The sequence below is a fragment of the Melopsittacus undulatus genome, chromosome 2 (assembly GCF_012275295.1).
Source record: "Melopsittacus undulatus isolate bMelUnd1 chromosome 2, bMelUnd1.mat.Z, whole genome shotgun sequence".
NCBI lineage: Eukaryota > Metazoa > Chordata > Aves > Psittaciformes > Psittaculidae > Melopsittacus > Melopsittacus undulatus.
In genome coordinates, this window is record NC_047528.1 from 7,404,754 (window position 1) to 7,419,748 (window position 14,995).

Genomic DNA, 14,995 nt, shown 5'->3' on the forward strand with positions numbered 1-14,995 from the left:
ACTAGAGCAGGTTGCTCCAAGCCCCTGTGTCCAACCTGGCCTTGAACACTGCCAGGGATGGGGCAGTCACAGCTTCTCTGTGCACCCTGTGCCAGTGCCTCAGCACCAGACCTCACAACACTTCTCACCCCCTACCAAGCCATGAGCAGCTCTTCCATCCATGAAACACGGGGGAGGTGGACAGGGAAAAGCTTCCTTGGCAGTGGAAGACAAGAAAGCAAGAATGAGATAAGGAAGGGAACCATTAGTATGGTATTGCTGATTCTCCAGGTATCATCCTCACTGTTGTATGATCATTTCTTGGTGGCCAAGAGCAGCTGAGCTGATGTCACCAGCCCCAGTTGTCTGCAATACCAGTTGTATTCAATACCAGTTGTATTCAACACCAGTTGTCTGCAATACCAGTTGTATTCAATACCAGTTGTATTCAACACCAGTTGTCTGCAATACCAGTTGTATACAATACCAGTTGCATACAATACCAGCTGTATTCAATACCAGCTGTGTTCAGTACCAGCTGTATTCTCCAGCTGTGTTTCTGCTGTTTGCTCTCTACCCCTGGGACCTCATTGCAATTCCCCTCTAATCATTCGTATTGAGACAGACTTCTCTGGGTACTTCTGATTTTTACAGCACTTGCTTTTCCCTACTATTTATTAAAAATTACCTTTCCACAGACCCAAATGGAGTATTTCTAACCCCAAATAAGTGCAAATTAGAGAAATCACATCTAAAAATGCAAGAACCTGCAGCATCTCAGGTAGGGTCCATGAGGCAGAGCTTTGCTGTGCTTCAAGCTCTCCTGGTCCTTCCTAAAGGTAGAATTGGGATGAAGAGGTCAGGGAATGAGCTGATTCCTGTGCAATTCCTGTTTCCTTTCTGGTGATCAGGTGGGAATTCTGGCAAAACCTTCTGTGGGCTTTTCTTGTGGAGTTAAAACACATTGCAGGAGTTTTTGCCTTCTTGGTTCCCCTCACCTCTTTTCTTGCCCGCTATCATTATAAGGGTTCAAGGAGGACGAGTAATTAAAACCCGTACAAAGAATGCCTCTGACAAATACGAGGCAACAGAGGTGTCAGACCACAAAGATCCCTGTAATGGCGGCAAGGACCCCAGGGGTTCACCCTCTGAGGTGGCCGGGCCACACCAATGCACTGAGGGGATGGCGATCCCTGAGCCGCCCACAGTGCGAATAAAAAAGAAGATGAGGGGGAAAAAAGTGTGGTTTTCCTCAGGAAATCAACGAAAAACGGCGTGAAAAGAGGAAAACAAGGGGGTGCCGCCCTGAAGGGCGCACCGGGGCGGCGGCCTGCGCTGAGGGGCGGCCTCGGCCTCAGCCCCTGCGCGGCCTCCAAGGGCGGGCTGTGGGGCGGGACGGGAGGGGAACGGGCTCGGCAGCAGCGGCGGCCGGAGCCACCTGCGCCCCACACCGCTCCGCCCCACACCGCTCGGAGCGCGGCGGCAGGGATGGGACCGGGACCGGCCCCGCCACCTGCCTGAGCCGGCTCCGGGGACGCGCGGCCGCCGCGGGGAGCTGGTAGGTAGCGGGTTCCGGAGGGTGCGGGGACACAGCGGAGCCCGGAGCGGCTCAGCCCGGCTGCGGGAGCCGCTGTCCTTGTGCGGGACCAGAGCTCCCATCACCGGCAGCGCAACGGGCGGACAATGGGGATGGAGGGAGCTGCCGGTCCCCCTGCCCGTCCCGCTTCGGGTGCTGGCCGGGGCGGCGAGCCCCGCTGCTCTCTGCTGGCCGTGACCAACTTCGATGAGGTTGTTGCTAAAACAGCCGATAAAAGATTCGCCTTTGGTGCGTTTCGCACTCGGGAGGCGTCAGAAGGAGCTTCTGGGTTAAGCCGCTGCGGTCCTGTACTTCGGTACACCTCCGTGACCGAAAACATCGGTATCTGGGGGGTTTTCCCTAAGAAATACATGCTGATGTGCTCAGCGAAGCGGCTGCTGCAGCCTGCGGGGGTTGTTCGGCTTCTGCCCCTTCGCTCGGGTGGTTGGTAGCGCTGGGGATGCGTGTCCTTGTTCACAGCTTGTATTGCAGCTGACCGTCACCGTTTGCTCTTGTACCCTGAAACCGAAGCTGCTTTACGAGAGGGAAAGAGGAAAGAAGGCAGTAAGATCACCCCGTAGGAATCAGACCAAGCGGTAAACACAGAGCACAATCCCTTTGCTGTGTGTGAGCGTGTCACTGACACACGTGTCAGGACACCCGTTCTGTGTGTTAACAGACACCCTTGGCCTGTCAGGACCAAAGCTGCTTTCGGGTTTTCCGAGCATCTCTTCTTACAGCGGGTAAGGCAGGGTCACTCACATCACCGCCGGCATCGCGGGCTAATAGAGATGTTGCATTTTGATGGCTGCAAGGCTTCTGTACTCCTTAAAAGCAGAACTCAATTACTGTTGCTGTGTTTTGACAAGTCCTCAGTGACTAAGAGGACTACCGGAGGTATTTTGGCACGGCAGTGACAGTGTTTTAGCTCACCTTTGTAATTTGGTTCGGGGCAGGTTTTTCTCTCCTGCTGTCTCGGTTTTTCCTTCTCCGTTTGTTTTCTTTTGCCATGTTAATCATTCTGGCTTCCAGCTCCGTGGAAAAACTTTCTTCATTTCAAAACCGGAATGGAGCCTGTTCGGTTCACAGCCTTTCCTACTGGATGTCCCAGGATTTATTGTTATTTACCATCTTACTACGAGAACCACCCCTGAAGTGGTGAACTCCTCCAGTAAAAATTACTTGCTTATTAGAAGATGATTCATGCCCGTCCCAGACAGGCAGTTCTCTTTCACCACCGTTTCTCTCTGGGTGTGAATGCCCATAGCAGGCAGGAAAATGTGCCTGTGAAGTGTTTCAGCAGCGTGGGGAGCCCCGGGGTAGCTGTCACTGTTTCCATTCTCTAAACCATTTTAATGCCATTAGCAAGTGTGATTATGTACAAACCGCTTTCTAGGGGGTTCCGAGGCTGGATATCAGAGCGGGGCTTTGTACTGAGTCAAAGGGTAGATTGAGTTTATGACACAGTTTAAACAGGAACAGAAGAGCAGTGCTACAGTAGAGCCGCACGTCGTAATTCATTCAGTATCGGTTTGTGATAGCTGCTGGGGGAAGTCCTCGCTTCTTACTGGTTTGTTCTATTTGAGAACATCTCTCAGGGTCACACACGAGTATGTAGCTGAACACAGAGGGTGTTAACCCTGGGTTTTTGGTTTGGTTTTCTTTGCTGCTTTTTGGGTTTTATTGGAAACGGAAAGGAAAAGAGAAAGGAAAAGAAGAGCGTAACTGGTAGGTCTCTCTTTAAATTTAGGTTACTCTTTATATTCCTTCATTTTTCTGCCTAAGTATTTTCAGAGAGGAAGCATCTCCACAGAAAGAGGTATTATGCTCTGTTTTGGCATCCTGTTATAGATAAGGCATATTTATTCTCTTTTACTGCATCTCAGTGCTGATTTATTACTATTTCTATCTCCAGATGTGATATAACTGTGAAGACTTCAGTAAATGCCTTGATTTGTGAGCACTGTTTAGCTTCTATAGTCCGGTATATCCTCAAAACTGTATTCTATTAGGTTTTAATAGCATTTGACATAACAGCAAAGTTCTGTAGCTGATGAAAAGGCTGTTTTTACCGTCAGATTTATCATCAGCATGATCATGGCACAGAAGCAGCAGGGGAGGGGTGTGGGAATGCTTGCTCAGAGGCATAAAGTGGAGTCAGGAGCTCTTTAGAGAGCAGCACAGATACCATCTCCCGGAGCCTTTTTTTGGGATCAGTTTAAGTCCCAGCTGCTGTCTCGCTCTTTTCATAGGGCGACTGCCCTCTGCTGATTGAAACTGCCTTTCCAGTGCTGGCGTTGCTGCAGGGCTGATGGTTAGGGGTACTGCAGCGAGAAGTAATTTCACTTCTCAGCCCAGATGATGCTCTCGGAGGAAGCAGGGAAGTTTTTGGTCACACACGGCCCCTTCATCAGGTCGCTGTGCTGACAGGCACGAGGGAATCTTGCTGCTTGTGCAAATAGCAGCTGACAAGACACTTCTGATTTCCCCCTGCTAGCTAAATAAACCAGCCAAAGGCCAGCACTGGCTCTGTGAGCATGGATGAGTTTTAGATCCAAGAAGCAGCATGAGTGAGTGGTGCAGTTTAGATGCATATTCCTTTATTAGGAATGCTTCAAATGTAATTTGTGGCAATGACTTTGGTATGAGGCAGATGAGAGCAGACTTCTTACAAATATATTCTCTTATTGATGGGATCTGCTACCTAAGGCACAGCATAACTGGGATTTAGTCTGCTGTCAGCTTCTGACTGGGAGACCAGTAAACATTTCTGCATGCAAGCCCCCACTATCACAGGTAGGACAGTTTACAGTTGAGTTATGACAGTAGATATTGTCTTGTGGGGATGGAGTGGTCTCATTTGTCCCTGGTACCTTCTTTTTCTGTGTTTTCCTAATCACTGTTATTCATGAGTATGTTTGATAATACAGCAGGGCCATCCTTACACCAACGTGAGACTATCTCATTTCATAGCTTACAAAACCCAGCCACATCCAATATTAATCTCTGCTGTGGAAGGAGCCAGAGGAGCTGATGATATTCCTAGAATACATAAGCAAGTCTTTTCCACTTCAGGGAGATCCAAAATGATGCCATTCTGATTCGTGTTTAAAATGGCCTGTATTTTCCAGCTTGACTTGCCCATCAGGTATAAAGTGGCACGTTCTATGGAGTTTAACCCTTCTAGAACAAAATGCATCCCTTTAAAGGTGTTCTGTTTGTTAAAGAAAATAATACCAAGAGGATGTCTGGTCAGTTCTGGAAGAATCACAGAATCAAGACCTTTAAGATCATCAAGTCTAACCCTCACCCAGGTCTGCCAAGACCACCACTAAAGCATGTCACTGAGGGCCTCATCTATGTGGTTTTTGGACACTTCCAGGGACAGTGATTCCACCACTGGCCTGGACAGCTGTTCCAATGCCTGAGCACCCTTCTGGGGAAGAAATTTTTCCTAAACCTCCCCTGGTGCAGCTTGAGGCCATTTCCTCTTGTCCTATCACTTGTTACTTGGGAAAAGAGTCAGTACCTGCCTTTGTGGGCATCAGTAGCATCAGCTCTGTTCACTTACATCTGGTTTTTGGAATGGGAATGTTTTGATAGCCTGCATAAGTCAATTGTTATTCTAAATATCGTGTGCTTTAATTTTAGCCCCCATTCCCAGTACATACATACCGAGTACAGGTAGCAATACTTCAGTTGGATACTTTTGGACTTTAGCAGTCTGTAGCTTGTGAAGTCTTTTTCAGTGCAGCTTAGCGATGGAATATTCCTACAAAAAGCATTGGAAAGAAGGATTTTTCTGTTTTATTCTTAGATAGCTGTGGTTATCTCCTGCGGGATTTGCTTTGGTTTCCTGGTTTGAGGTATTTCAGGAATGATCCTGCAGTTGTGATCAGTGTAACCTCAGCAGGATTTTAAACATGTGTAAGCTCAACATAATAGTGAAGTATTGTTTGAATACTCTTTGTGTGAGGGAGATCCTGCCTGCCTTCTTGCCCAGGGCAATGCCTCCTGCAGCGATTCAGCTGTATGGCTAATTTTCCAATGCACTAAAGTTACACATTTTCTTGACACAGTCCTAGTGCACGCTGTTCTCTGCAGTCTGAGGCACTGCCTGCGGTTCATAAACACATTTACAGTCCCATTTGCCTCCCTGTGCTCAGAGGTGGGTGGGTTGCATTAGTAATTAATTGACTTTCTAAAGGAATAAGGCAGTATGTTAACTGAAGATTCCACTGAGAATTGTAAATTCACTTCATTAGCTGGCCTCATGTACTCTTACCACCCTTTCTCATGCAAGCCTAGGGGAGAGCAAATGCTATGTGGAGCAGAAAGCTTCATCTGCTATGAGTTGTAAGGGGAAGCAAGTCTCCTGTGTGGTCATGTTCTACAACCCAGCTCCTGTCCAGGTTATCTTCTTTGTCCATCCTCATGTTCCTGCCATCAGCTTGACGTCTCTGGCAGGAGCTATGGTTTCTGAATTCAGGAATTCACAGGTCTGAATTTGCTTTACTCTGTGTGAAGACAAACACTAGAACTCCTCACTGGTGTCAGCTGCAAGTTGGTGGCTCAGCACACCTAAGGGTTAAGTGCCCTGTTTCAATGTTAACCTGGGGTACTTGTTTCAGGATACAGGTTAAGGCGTTAGTTTAACTCTGAAAAAAAGTACTTAATGACAGTTGGCTCCAGTCAAATCACTTACTATTTTATACCTGGTTAGCAAGCCATTATTTAGCAAGGTAGATTAATCTTGTAGTGTTTATGTGAGTAACTGGACTTTCTTTTGTTTTCCACAGACCAGCATTCAGAATGGCAGGCTTGTCCACTTTAATCATCCTTTTGTGTGCTGCTAAAGATGTGATGCCCTCCAGTTCTCACTGGAAGCCAACTTGGCCATCTTACAGAGTTCCAGTTATCCTGCCACAGTCTACCCTTAACTTGGACAAACCACAGTTTGATGCTGAAGCCAAACTGGAAGTGGTATCTCCATGTGGCCCAGCATGCCACAAAAGTTCTCCTCTGCCAACTTACGAAGAAGTAAAGAACTACCTGTCCTATGAAACCTTATATGCTAATGGTAGCCTCACTGAAACAGAGGTGGGCATATACATTCTGAGCAACGGTGGTGATGGGTCTCAAGGCAAATCTCGAACTAAGAGGCAGATCTATGGCTATGACAGCAGGTTTAGCATTTTTGGGAAAGACTTCTTGTTGAACTACCCATTCTCCACATCGGTGAAGCTATCTACAGGTTGCACGGGCACACTGGTGGCTGAAAAGCATGTTCTTACTGCAGCTCATTGCATCCATGATGGGAAGAGTTATGTCAAAGGAGCTCAGAAACTGCGGGTGGGGTTCCTAAAGCCCAAACTGAAAGATGGCAGCAAAGGAGCCAATATCACCAACTCAGCAATGCCTGAGAAAATGAAATTCCAGTGGATCCGAGTGAAACGGACACATGTCCCCAAAGGCTGGATCAAAGGCAATGCCAATGACATTGGCATGGATTATGACTATGCCTTGCTGGAGCTGAAGAAACCTCATAAAAGAAAGTTTATGAAGATAGGTGTGAGCCCACCAGCAAGACACTTGCCTGGAGGGAGGATTCACTTCTCTGGCTATGACAATGATCGCCCAGGAAACCTGGTTTACCGCTTCTGTGATGTCAAGATGAAACCTATGACCTGCTGTACCAGCAGTGCGATGCCCAGCCGGGTGCCAGTGGGTCTGGGGTGTACGTGAGGATGTGGAAGAGGCAGGACCAGAAATGGGAGCGTAAAATTATTGGCATATTTTCAGGCCATCAGTGGGTGGACATGAATGGCACCCCACAGGATTTCAATGTAGCCGTTCGCATCACCCCCCTCAAATACGCACAGATCTGTTACTGGATCAAAGGCAACTACCTTGACTGCAGGGAAGGATAAAGACAATGAAACTCCTTGAAAGCACTTAATGACTGGTTTTAGTTACTCATCTGAGGAAAGTCTAGACTTTTGCTGCAAATGTCTGTGAGATTGTCTTGTAACGTGGGGATGTGAACCTTGCTCTTAGGAGAGGGGCTGTGCGGTGCTGCCGTTACAGCTCAACACTGGGGAGAAAGGGACGTTGGGTGGGGAGGGAGCAGGTGGACTTGTTGAATTTGCAGCTCAGAAACTCGAGATTAATTAGGGGCGGACCAGTAAACAGCATGAAATCAGAACCGTCTCCAAAGAATCTTATAAAAGGGACGCTGTCGACTATCTCATGTCTGCAATGTTTGTTTTAATAAATCCTAGGATTAGTAGAAATGCTTTGATCTGAACTTTAAAAGAAAATATTTCTATGCTGTTGGGGCTGAAGAGGGGCATTTAATGGTGTTTGCAACCCAAACATCACAGCTTTGTGTTCCTGCATGAGAAAGGGAGTGTGAAAAGGGCAAGGCATGCGCTGTGGGAGATGAACGCCGCACAAATAGCGTGAAGGGTAAATAACTGTGTAACATTTCTAACCTTCTTTTGGCCTGAGTGTTTTGACACTTTATTAGTAACAGAGTTAAGAAAAATGCTTTTTGAGCAAACAGACTTTGGTGTTGCAAGGACTTGACTGTGAAGATGATTTTGGTCATATGAGTAGTGCCATTGCATCCTGCCTTGGGAAACACAACTTGTGCGTAGGATTAAATCATTACGGAGATGGGGCATAGTCTTACATCTAGCAGGGTCTCTATGGATATACTGTTACAGAAGGCACATAGGGACAGAGTCTTGTTTTCTGTTTATGACCTACTTAGATCTTTTAAGGAAAAACTTGTGTCAGCAACTCAGATTTTCAAAGGAAAGCCTGTCTGTGGTCTTGATGGCCATCTGAATTGCTGCCAGAAAAGCAGGTAAAGAGGAGAGCAGGACTAAGGGTTCTACTGAATTTTCCCACTTTTTGTTGAAGATGCATGCTGTTCTACCTACACCAGGTAGAGGGACCCTGGATTTATAAGTGTCTCTCTATTGTAGCCCTTTGACAGTGTAGTTTGTGTGGCATCTTGACCTACATTTCTCATGTTGTTTGGGGTAGAAATCCTCCTCCCCATCAAACTGTTGAGTTACAAATAACTCTTGGGAAGTGCACAGTTCAGTAATACTGCAGCTGGAATGGAGCGACGTTATAGGGTGCAGTCTGAGTTTGCTATTCAGCAGTGCTCTGCTCTCTCTTATAGATAACAGTGGCTTATATTTTTACTGTAGCAGAAGTGGAGTTTAAAACAAGAGCTGTCTTTTACAGGTAAAATCAGTGCAGCCAAATACCTGTAGCTCAGCAAACAGCATTGGGAAGTCAATGTGGTCTGTATAAACAGTGTTTCTCAGGTGGGTTGTGCCACTGTATTACAGTAACATGGTTCAGTACATGCTGCCATGCCAATATTACTTTTTTCAACAGGAGGATAGATACTGGCTCCAGTTCCAGTTTCTCTTCCATCCATCTCTCACTGTCTCCTTATCAAGTTGCCCGTGGCTCTTGGTGCTGTGGGGCAAATGCAAGGCCATGGTGTGAAATGGCAGAGCTGGGAAGGAATGAATCTAAGGAGAGCTTCCCCGTGCTATACGAATACAAGGAAAATGTTAAATCAGCTAAGCCTCTCTTACACTCTACTAATTACTATGGCATTTGTAAACATATGCCTGATGGTGCTTTATCTTCATGATGGCTTTGGCTCTAGTTCTGAAAAACAGTTTTGCTAGAGCTGTCTGTGATTATTGTTATTATAGATGCAGTGTGCAAAACAATTGGACCCTCATGTGGGTTTTTGGTGCATTCAGATACAAGCAGTTGCTAATGCTTTGAAATATGAATAATCACCATATGTACCTGATGGTCTTTTTCTGCCTTTTTATTTTAATTTCCTTTACTCTATGGCTGTTCTCTGGAGCACTTTTGTTTGAATGTATCACAGTGAATAAAGAAAAGTTATGGAATTCCAATGCAGACAGTCTTGTATTTGTGCTATACTTGGGTTGCACTTTCAGTCTCATTTCAGTTACTTATTTGTAAAGACAGATACAGAACAAACTCATTAATATCCTTGATGCTGTTTATTTTCCTTCAATTTTCTTTTGTCCTCACCTGTTAGTTGTTTCTAGGTCATTGTTTTTTCAGTAGGTTTCATTATTCTGTCTTTTGATGGTAATAATAAATCTTAGCTTTTATACAGTCTTTGCTGTTCCAAAGCCAGTCATGAGCTCAGATTACTTAGAGCTGAAAATAACCTCTTAGACCAGAAAGTCACATTCTTTTTATTAACTTTAGGGTCAATAAACTATGGAGGAATTTGAACCAGTCATAAGGTCATGAATCATGTCCATCTTCTTTTTCTTTAGTTGATGCAGGAAGAAAAAAGTTCCTCTGACACCAGCAGTGAGACCCACAGTTCTTAGAGGAACACTGGAGTGCAGAAATGTTCTACTGTTTGATTTGGGAATTGCTACTTCTACAACTTTCCTTATCTCTGCATGTGCACACTACATCATGCGGCGTTGACAGCATCAGTCCTGGTTTACTGGGCATATTTCCCATCCACTGGTCCTATGTTCTCAACTGCTTCATTGCATTGCAGATTAAGATTTTTTTTCATGGAATCATAGAATCATTTAGATTGGGAAAAGTCCTATAAGATCATCAGGGACAACTGTTATTCTCACACTGCCAAGTCCACCACTAAAGAAACCATGTCCTCAAGCACCATGACTTTTAAATTCCTCCAGGGATGTTGACTCAACCACTTCCCTGGGCAGCGTGTTCCAATGCGTGACAACCTCTTTGGGGAAGAAATTTTTCCAAAATATCCAATGTAATCTTCCCTGGGCACAACTTGAGGCTGTTTCCTCTTGTCCTGTTGCTTGTTACTTGGGAGAAGAGACCCACCATCCTCATTCCATCCTCCTTTCAGGCAGGATAAGGTCCCCCCTGAGCCTTATCTTTTCCAGACTAAACCCCTCAAGTCCCTCAGCCGTTCCCCATCACTCTTGTGCTCCAGACCATTGTGCACCAGCTCCGTTGCCCTTCTCTGGTCCCGCTCCAGCACCTCAATGTCTCTCTTGTAGTGAGGGGCCCAGAACTGAACACAGGATTCAAGGTGCAGCCTCACCAGTGCCCAGTACAAGAGCAGAGTACATCTCTCATGGTGATTGGCAGAGTGGAGTTATGCAGAAGGCATGTGAGCTAGAATAATGTTAGCAAGTTGTTTTAAAAACCAAATGTATGGAGCAAGTTGAGTGTAATCAGGGGAGGGAGAGTCTCAACTGTACACCCTTATGCAAACACTCCAGGCTGGTTTTGGAAAGAAAAGGAAATCTCAGATCACATGGGCAGAATTGTGCTAAAAGCTCAGCATTGTTTCACTGTGCCCACCTGAGTTGGTGTAATTTTGCAAGTGTATTCATTCAGTGTGGGGTTGGGCCACTGCTTGGCAGGTTTAGAAACTGCATTCTAAGGATACTTGCTTTGGGCTCTTTTAAAACCAGAACTTTAACCTATGAGAAAGATAGCTGTTTAGCCAAAATAGCTCATCAAGGAACCACAAGTAACTCAACTATACAGAGGCACAACACTAGAAACTTCACTGTCTGGCTGGTGGTGACTGCTACTGATCTGCAGAACTGAACTGAGTACCTCGGTATTCTTGTATCCTAAGGCAGGGCAGCAGAGTGGTATAGAGGGGCTGTTCTGGTTGTGAATGGAAAGGACTGAAGTCTCCTTCTGCATCTTTAAGAGGCTGACATATGTAGAATTCTGGTTCATGTGACATAACTTCCTCGGAGAACAGTGTTGGAGATGGAAACTGGAGTCTTGAGAAGGCACAGACTGTGCCGAGCTCTTCCAGAGCACACAGTGAACTTAGCCTACTGCAGGCTGCACAGTTATCATCAAGCTTCTTTCTCAGAGGAAAGGTATTTTCCTTGCATCTGTAATTGTTTTGCAGCTGAATTCCCAGGCCTGCCTGCTTAGAGGGCAGCCCTCATCTTAACGTTGCACACTGAACTCCAAGCAAGTATAATACATGCTTGAAATTCTTGTCCGTGTTTCCACTTAATCTGCCATTTGTTAGCGGATTTTGGTAGCGTGCCAAGGCAATATGCACAGGCCTTGGGAAGAGAAGCTTTCAAAGAGTGGATAAAGTATGATGGGAGGATAAAAACCTCTTTGCTTCCCTGGAGTAAAAAGGAAGTGTGGACAGAGAAGGGCAGCAAAGAGCAAAAGGGCAACATGATTCGTGTCCCAGGAGCAAGATTCCTAGTGAGCTGGTTGCTGTGTATATATGCATATGTATGGGGAGGGTTTATGAATAGTACTGTTGCTTTCCATTCCCTGTTCTACTAGGTATAGAATAAAAAGTGATGAGCTGAAGTTAAGCCTCTTCAAATGAGTGTACAAATACCAAATCTGAAGCTGGTGTGCAGCACATATGAGAAGTTTAGACTGTGGCTTGCATGTAGATACAGAAGAAAAGCTTCAGTGTCAGTAACAGCAGAATTAGGAGCTTGCTCTTCTCCCAGGAGATGTTTTCTCCTGTCTCACACAGTGACTGTTAGGTTGCTGTTAAAGGCAGTGTTGGCTTTTATGGGGAAATGATTAAACAAGAGAAGAGAAACAACTTAGCATGCCCCAAACACTGATTGTACCCAGGATAAAATTAGCCGTGATGTTATGGCTGTGGATTGATTTTGAATAGGGTGAGCCATAAAGCAGGCTCATAGTGTTATTTATCTATCGATCTCTAGCAGTAGTTAAGTGGTTGTGGCTCAAGGGGAGACAATTAATGTTCATCTGCAAATTTTTATGGGCAGTGTTTAGGTTTGTACAATAAATTCCACTGGAAAGACAAATGTACATCAGCAGAGATCTGAAGGAAGGAAAACGCTTCTATTGCTTCACCAAGCAAGAGCTCATGATATAAAATACACCTTTTCAACAGCATATCTATTAGAAATATCTGATACCTGTTAACTGCAATTTGTTCATTTCAGGTTTGGAAATCACTGTTCAGGCTGACTTGGTGAGGCGAGAGTGTTTTCCTGGCAAGCCTGGCCAACTCCAATGTAAAAAACATGTTCATGAATTACTGACATGTGATGTGAAGGTTGTTCACTTTTATTGGAGTGACAGCAATAAGAAGTTATAATAATATTTTCCAGCTTATCCTAAGCAATTTCCTACAACTATTTTACTCCACATTATCATAGATTTGTGCTTTCACCCATTTTGCACACAGAAAGAACTTAAATTAATGATGCTTTAGATGTTTTTTTTGGGGGGGTTCATCCTTTACCCATGAAGCCAGGTGTATTTACTGCCATGGAAAAGTCAGAGGACAAAAATGTTCACATTTCAAAAGTTCATCAAAGCCTTGTCTAACCTAAAGTCCCACTTGTGAGCTGCAGTTGAACTATGTTTGCCATCATGCAGAAAACAGTAGGTTTAAATGGGGTGGTATAGATGAGTTTAAACCTGAACAAACAGTTCCTTTTCCATCTTTTCCCACTGCCTCCATCCTTCTTTTTCTGTTCCTGCCCATTCTTGGAAAAGAAAACTTCCCGTGATGAGAAAGAATGGAGATCCTTAAGGAGAAGGGGATAAGGTGCGCTTCAGAAAACCTCTTCAACTGGCATGTTTGCTCTTTCTTGCTGCAAAGAGTGTGCCTACACAATGGTTTGGCTGTTCTGATCATTCCGGGACAGGCAGGTGATACCTGCTTTGATATTGACCAGGAATTTCCACCTGGGTCAAAGAAACCTTTCTAATAAACACTTGTTCTAAATCAGGATGTTTCAGCACAGCTTTGGTTTCTGTGAATTGCTATTACAAGCTGTTTCTCTAATGGATTTCCAGTCAGACCTGCTTCAGTTAACTTTTTCTGTGGGGGTGTTCTGGTCCCCATGGGAAGCAGGATGGCGTACCTTCCCATGGCAGGGGCTTGGAATTAGATGGTCTTTAAGGTCCCTTCCAATCCAAATCATTCTGTGATTCTATGTTTATGGCTTATAAACAGCATTCAACACATTTGTCCAAAAGTCATGTTTTACCTGAATTTGTCACAGTTTTGTCCATTCTGAATGGAGCACACAAGGGCTTATTTCATTGTTGGTGGGGAAGGGAGTAGATTAGGATGTATGCACCACTGCAGTGCGGGGTCAACTGACCGTGGGACCAGAGGCTTGAGAAACAGGTGAAAGGACAGGGGTTTTCTGGCCTCTGCTTCCTCACAAAAGCTTCACTCAGCAACAAAGCGTGGGGTGGAAATAAAGGTCACACTGGGCTTCATCCCGCACCCACCAAAGTCTGCTATTGTGTTGGGTGGGAGCGGGATCCCTGCGCAACGGGATCTGCCGCATGGCTTAAATGTCACCAGGCGTGTGGGAGCACTTCTCTTCAGCCAGCCCTTCTGAGGGATCATTGTGGGCAATGAAAGGGCAGGAAAGACTTTTCCAGAGTGTGTGGGTGGGGGAAAAGCAGCCCTTCATGCTGGGAACACATCAGATGTGAGGGTAACTCTGAATCGTCCTTGGAGTACAGGGTTAGGCTGAGCGAGCTCTGCAGGTAGATGGAGAGCAGCTTTGCCCAGCAGATTCCTCCCCATCTCTTCCAGAGATGTCTCTGGCTCCAACCAAGTGGGAGGGGGATTGCCACACTCTCACCTTTATGGATAAGCCTCCCAATCCCTGCCTCCTGTGGGAAGTAATGGTTTAATAACTCATAAACAAGAGAATAACCTGAAAGAAGCTGTGAGATGTGTTCAGTTCACAGTAGCAATGAAATCACTGTTTACAAACAGGTACCCACAAATAGCTCTGTTTTAACAAGTACCTGTAGCCACTGCTGTTGTTAGCAGTGCTAGGAACCTTAACTACCTGGGCTGGACTCCAGCTTGTAGGTACTGTGGAGACATAGAAATTCCCATTTCCCAGGCTTCACCATAAAAACAGACTTTCTGTCTCCTTGTTTTCACTAGACCTCATTCAGGAAAACACAATCCCCTTTTAAGTACATGATCTTAAGCTTTGTATAATGAAATATCTTTAGGGTATTTCCCAGTAATCGGCTCTCTGAGTTCTTCCTGTGAGACATTCTGCTGCTCTTCCCAGCTTTGTGTCATCAGCACATTTCATTAATGTGCTCCTTCTCCTTGTGTGAATGTTATTGGGGAATATATTTAGTTGGGACTGGCTGAGAATGATGCTTGGGAAACAGTGCTCGTAACTTCCCTCTACCCTGATGGTTCCCCTTTCAGCACCTTTTGTCTCTGCTTCAGCCAGACCCTTTGGCTAATAATTCCCTATACGGCACCGTTTCAATTGCTTTGCTGAAATCCAGTTAGATGAAGTCCACCAAAACCAACTATTGTAAATTAAACTGCTGTTTGAGCAATGCGAAGAATCTGCAATAAATTATGGGCTAAATAGATGGCCT

At 45.4% G+C, this 14,995-nt stretch overlaps 1 protein-coding gene across 1 annotated transcript; it reads left to right on the forward strand.

Annotated features, from left to right (window-relative positions):
- Nucleotides 1-1,417: 1,417 nt before the first annotated feature.
- On the forward strand, nt 1,418-9,519 carry PRSS23 (serine protease 23). The gene is given in 3 exon segments (XM_034060085.1): nt 1,418-1,537; nt 6,355-7,223; nt 7,226-9,519. Coding segments are annotated over 2 exon segments (1,116 nt in total). The 5' UTR covers nt 1,418-1,537; nt 6,355-6,367; the 3' UTR covers nt 7,486-9,519.
- The last annotated feature ends 5,476 nt before the right edge of the window (nt 9,520-14,995 follow it).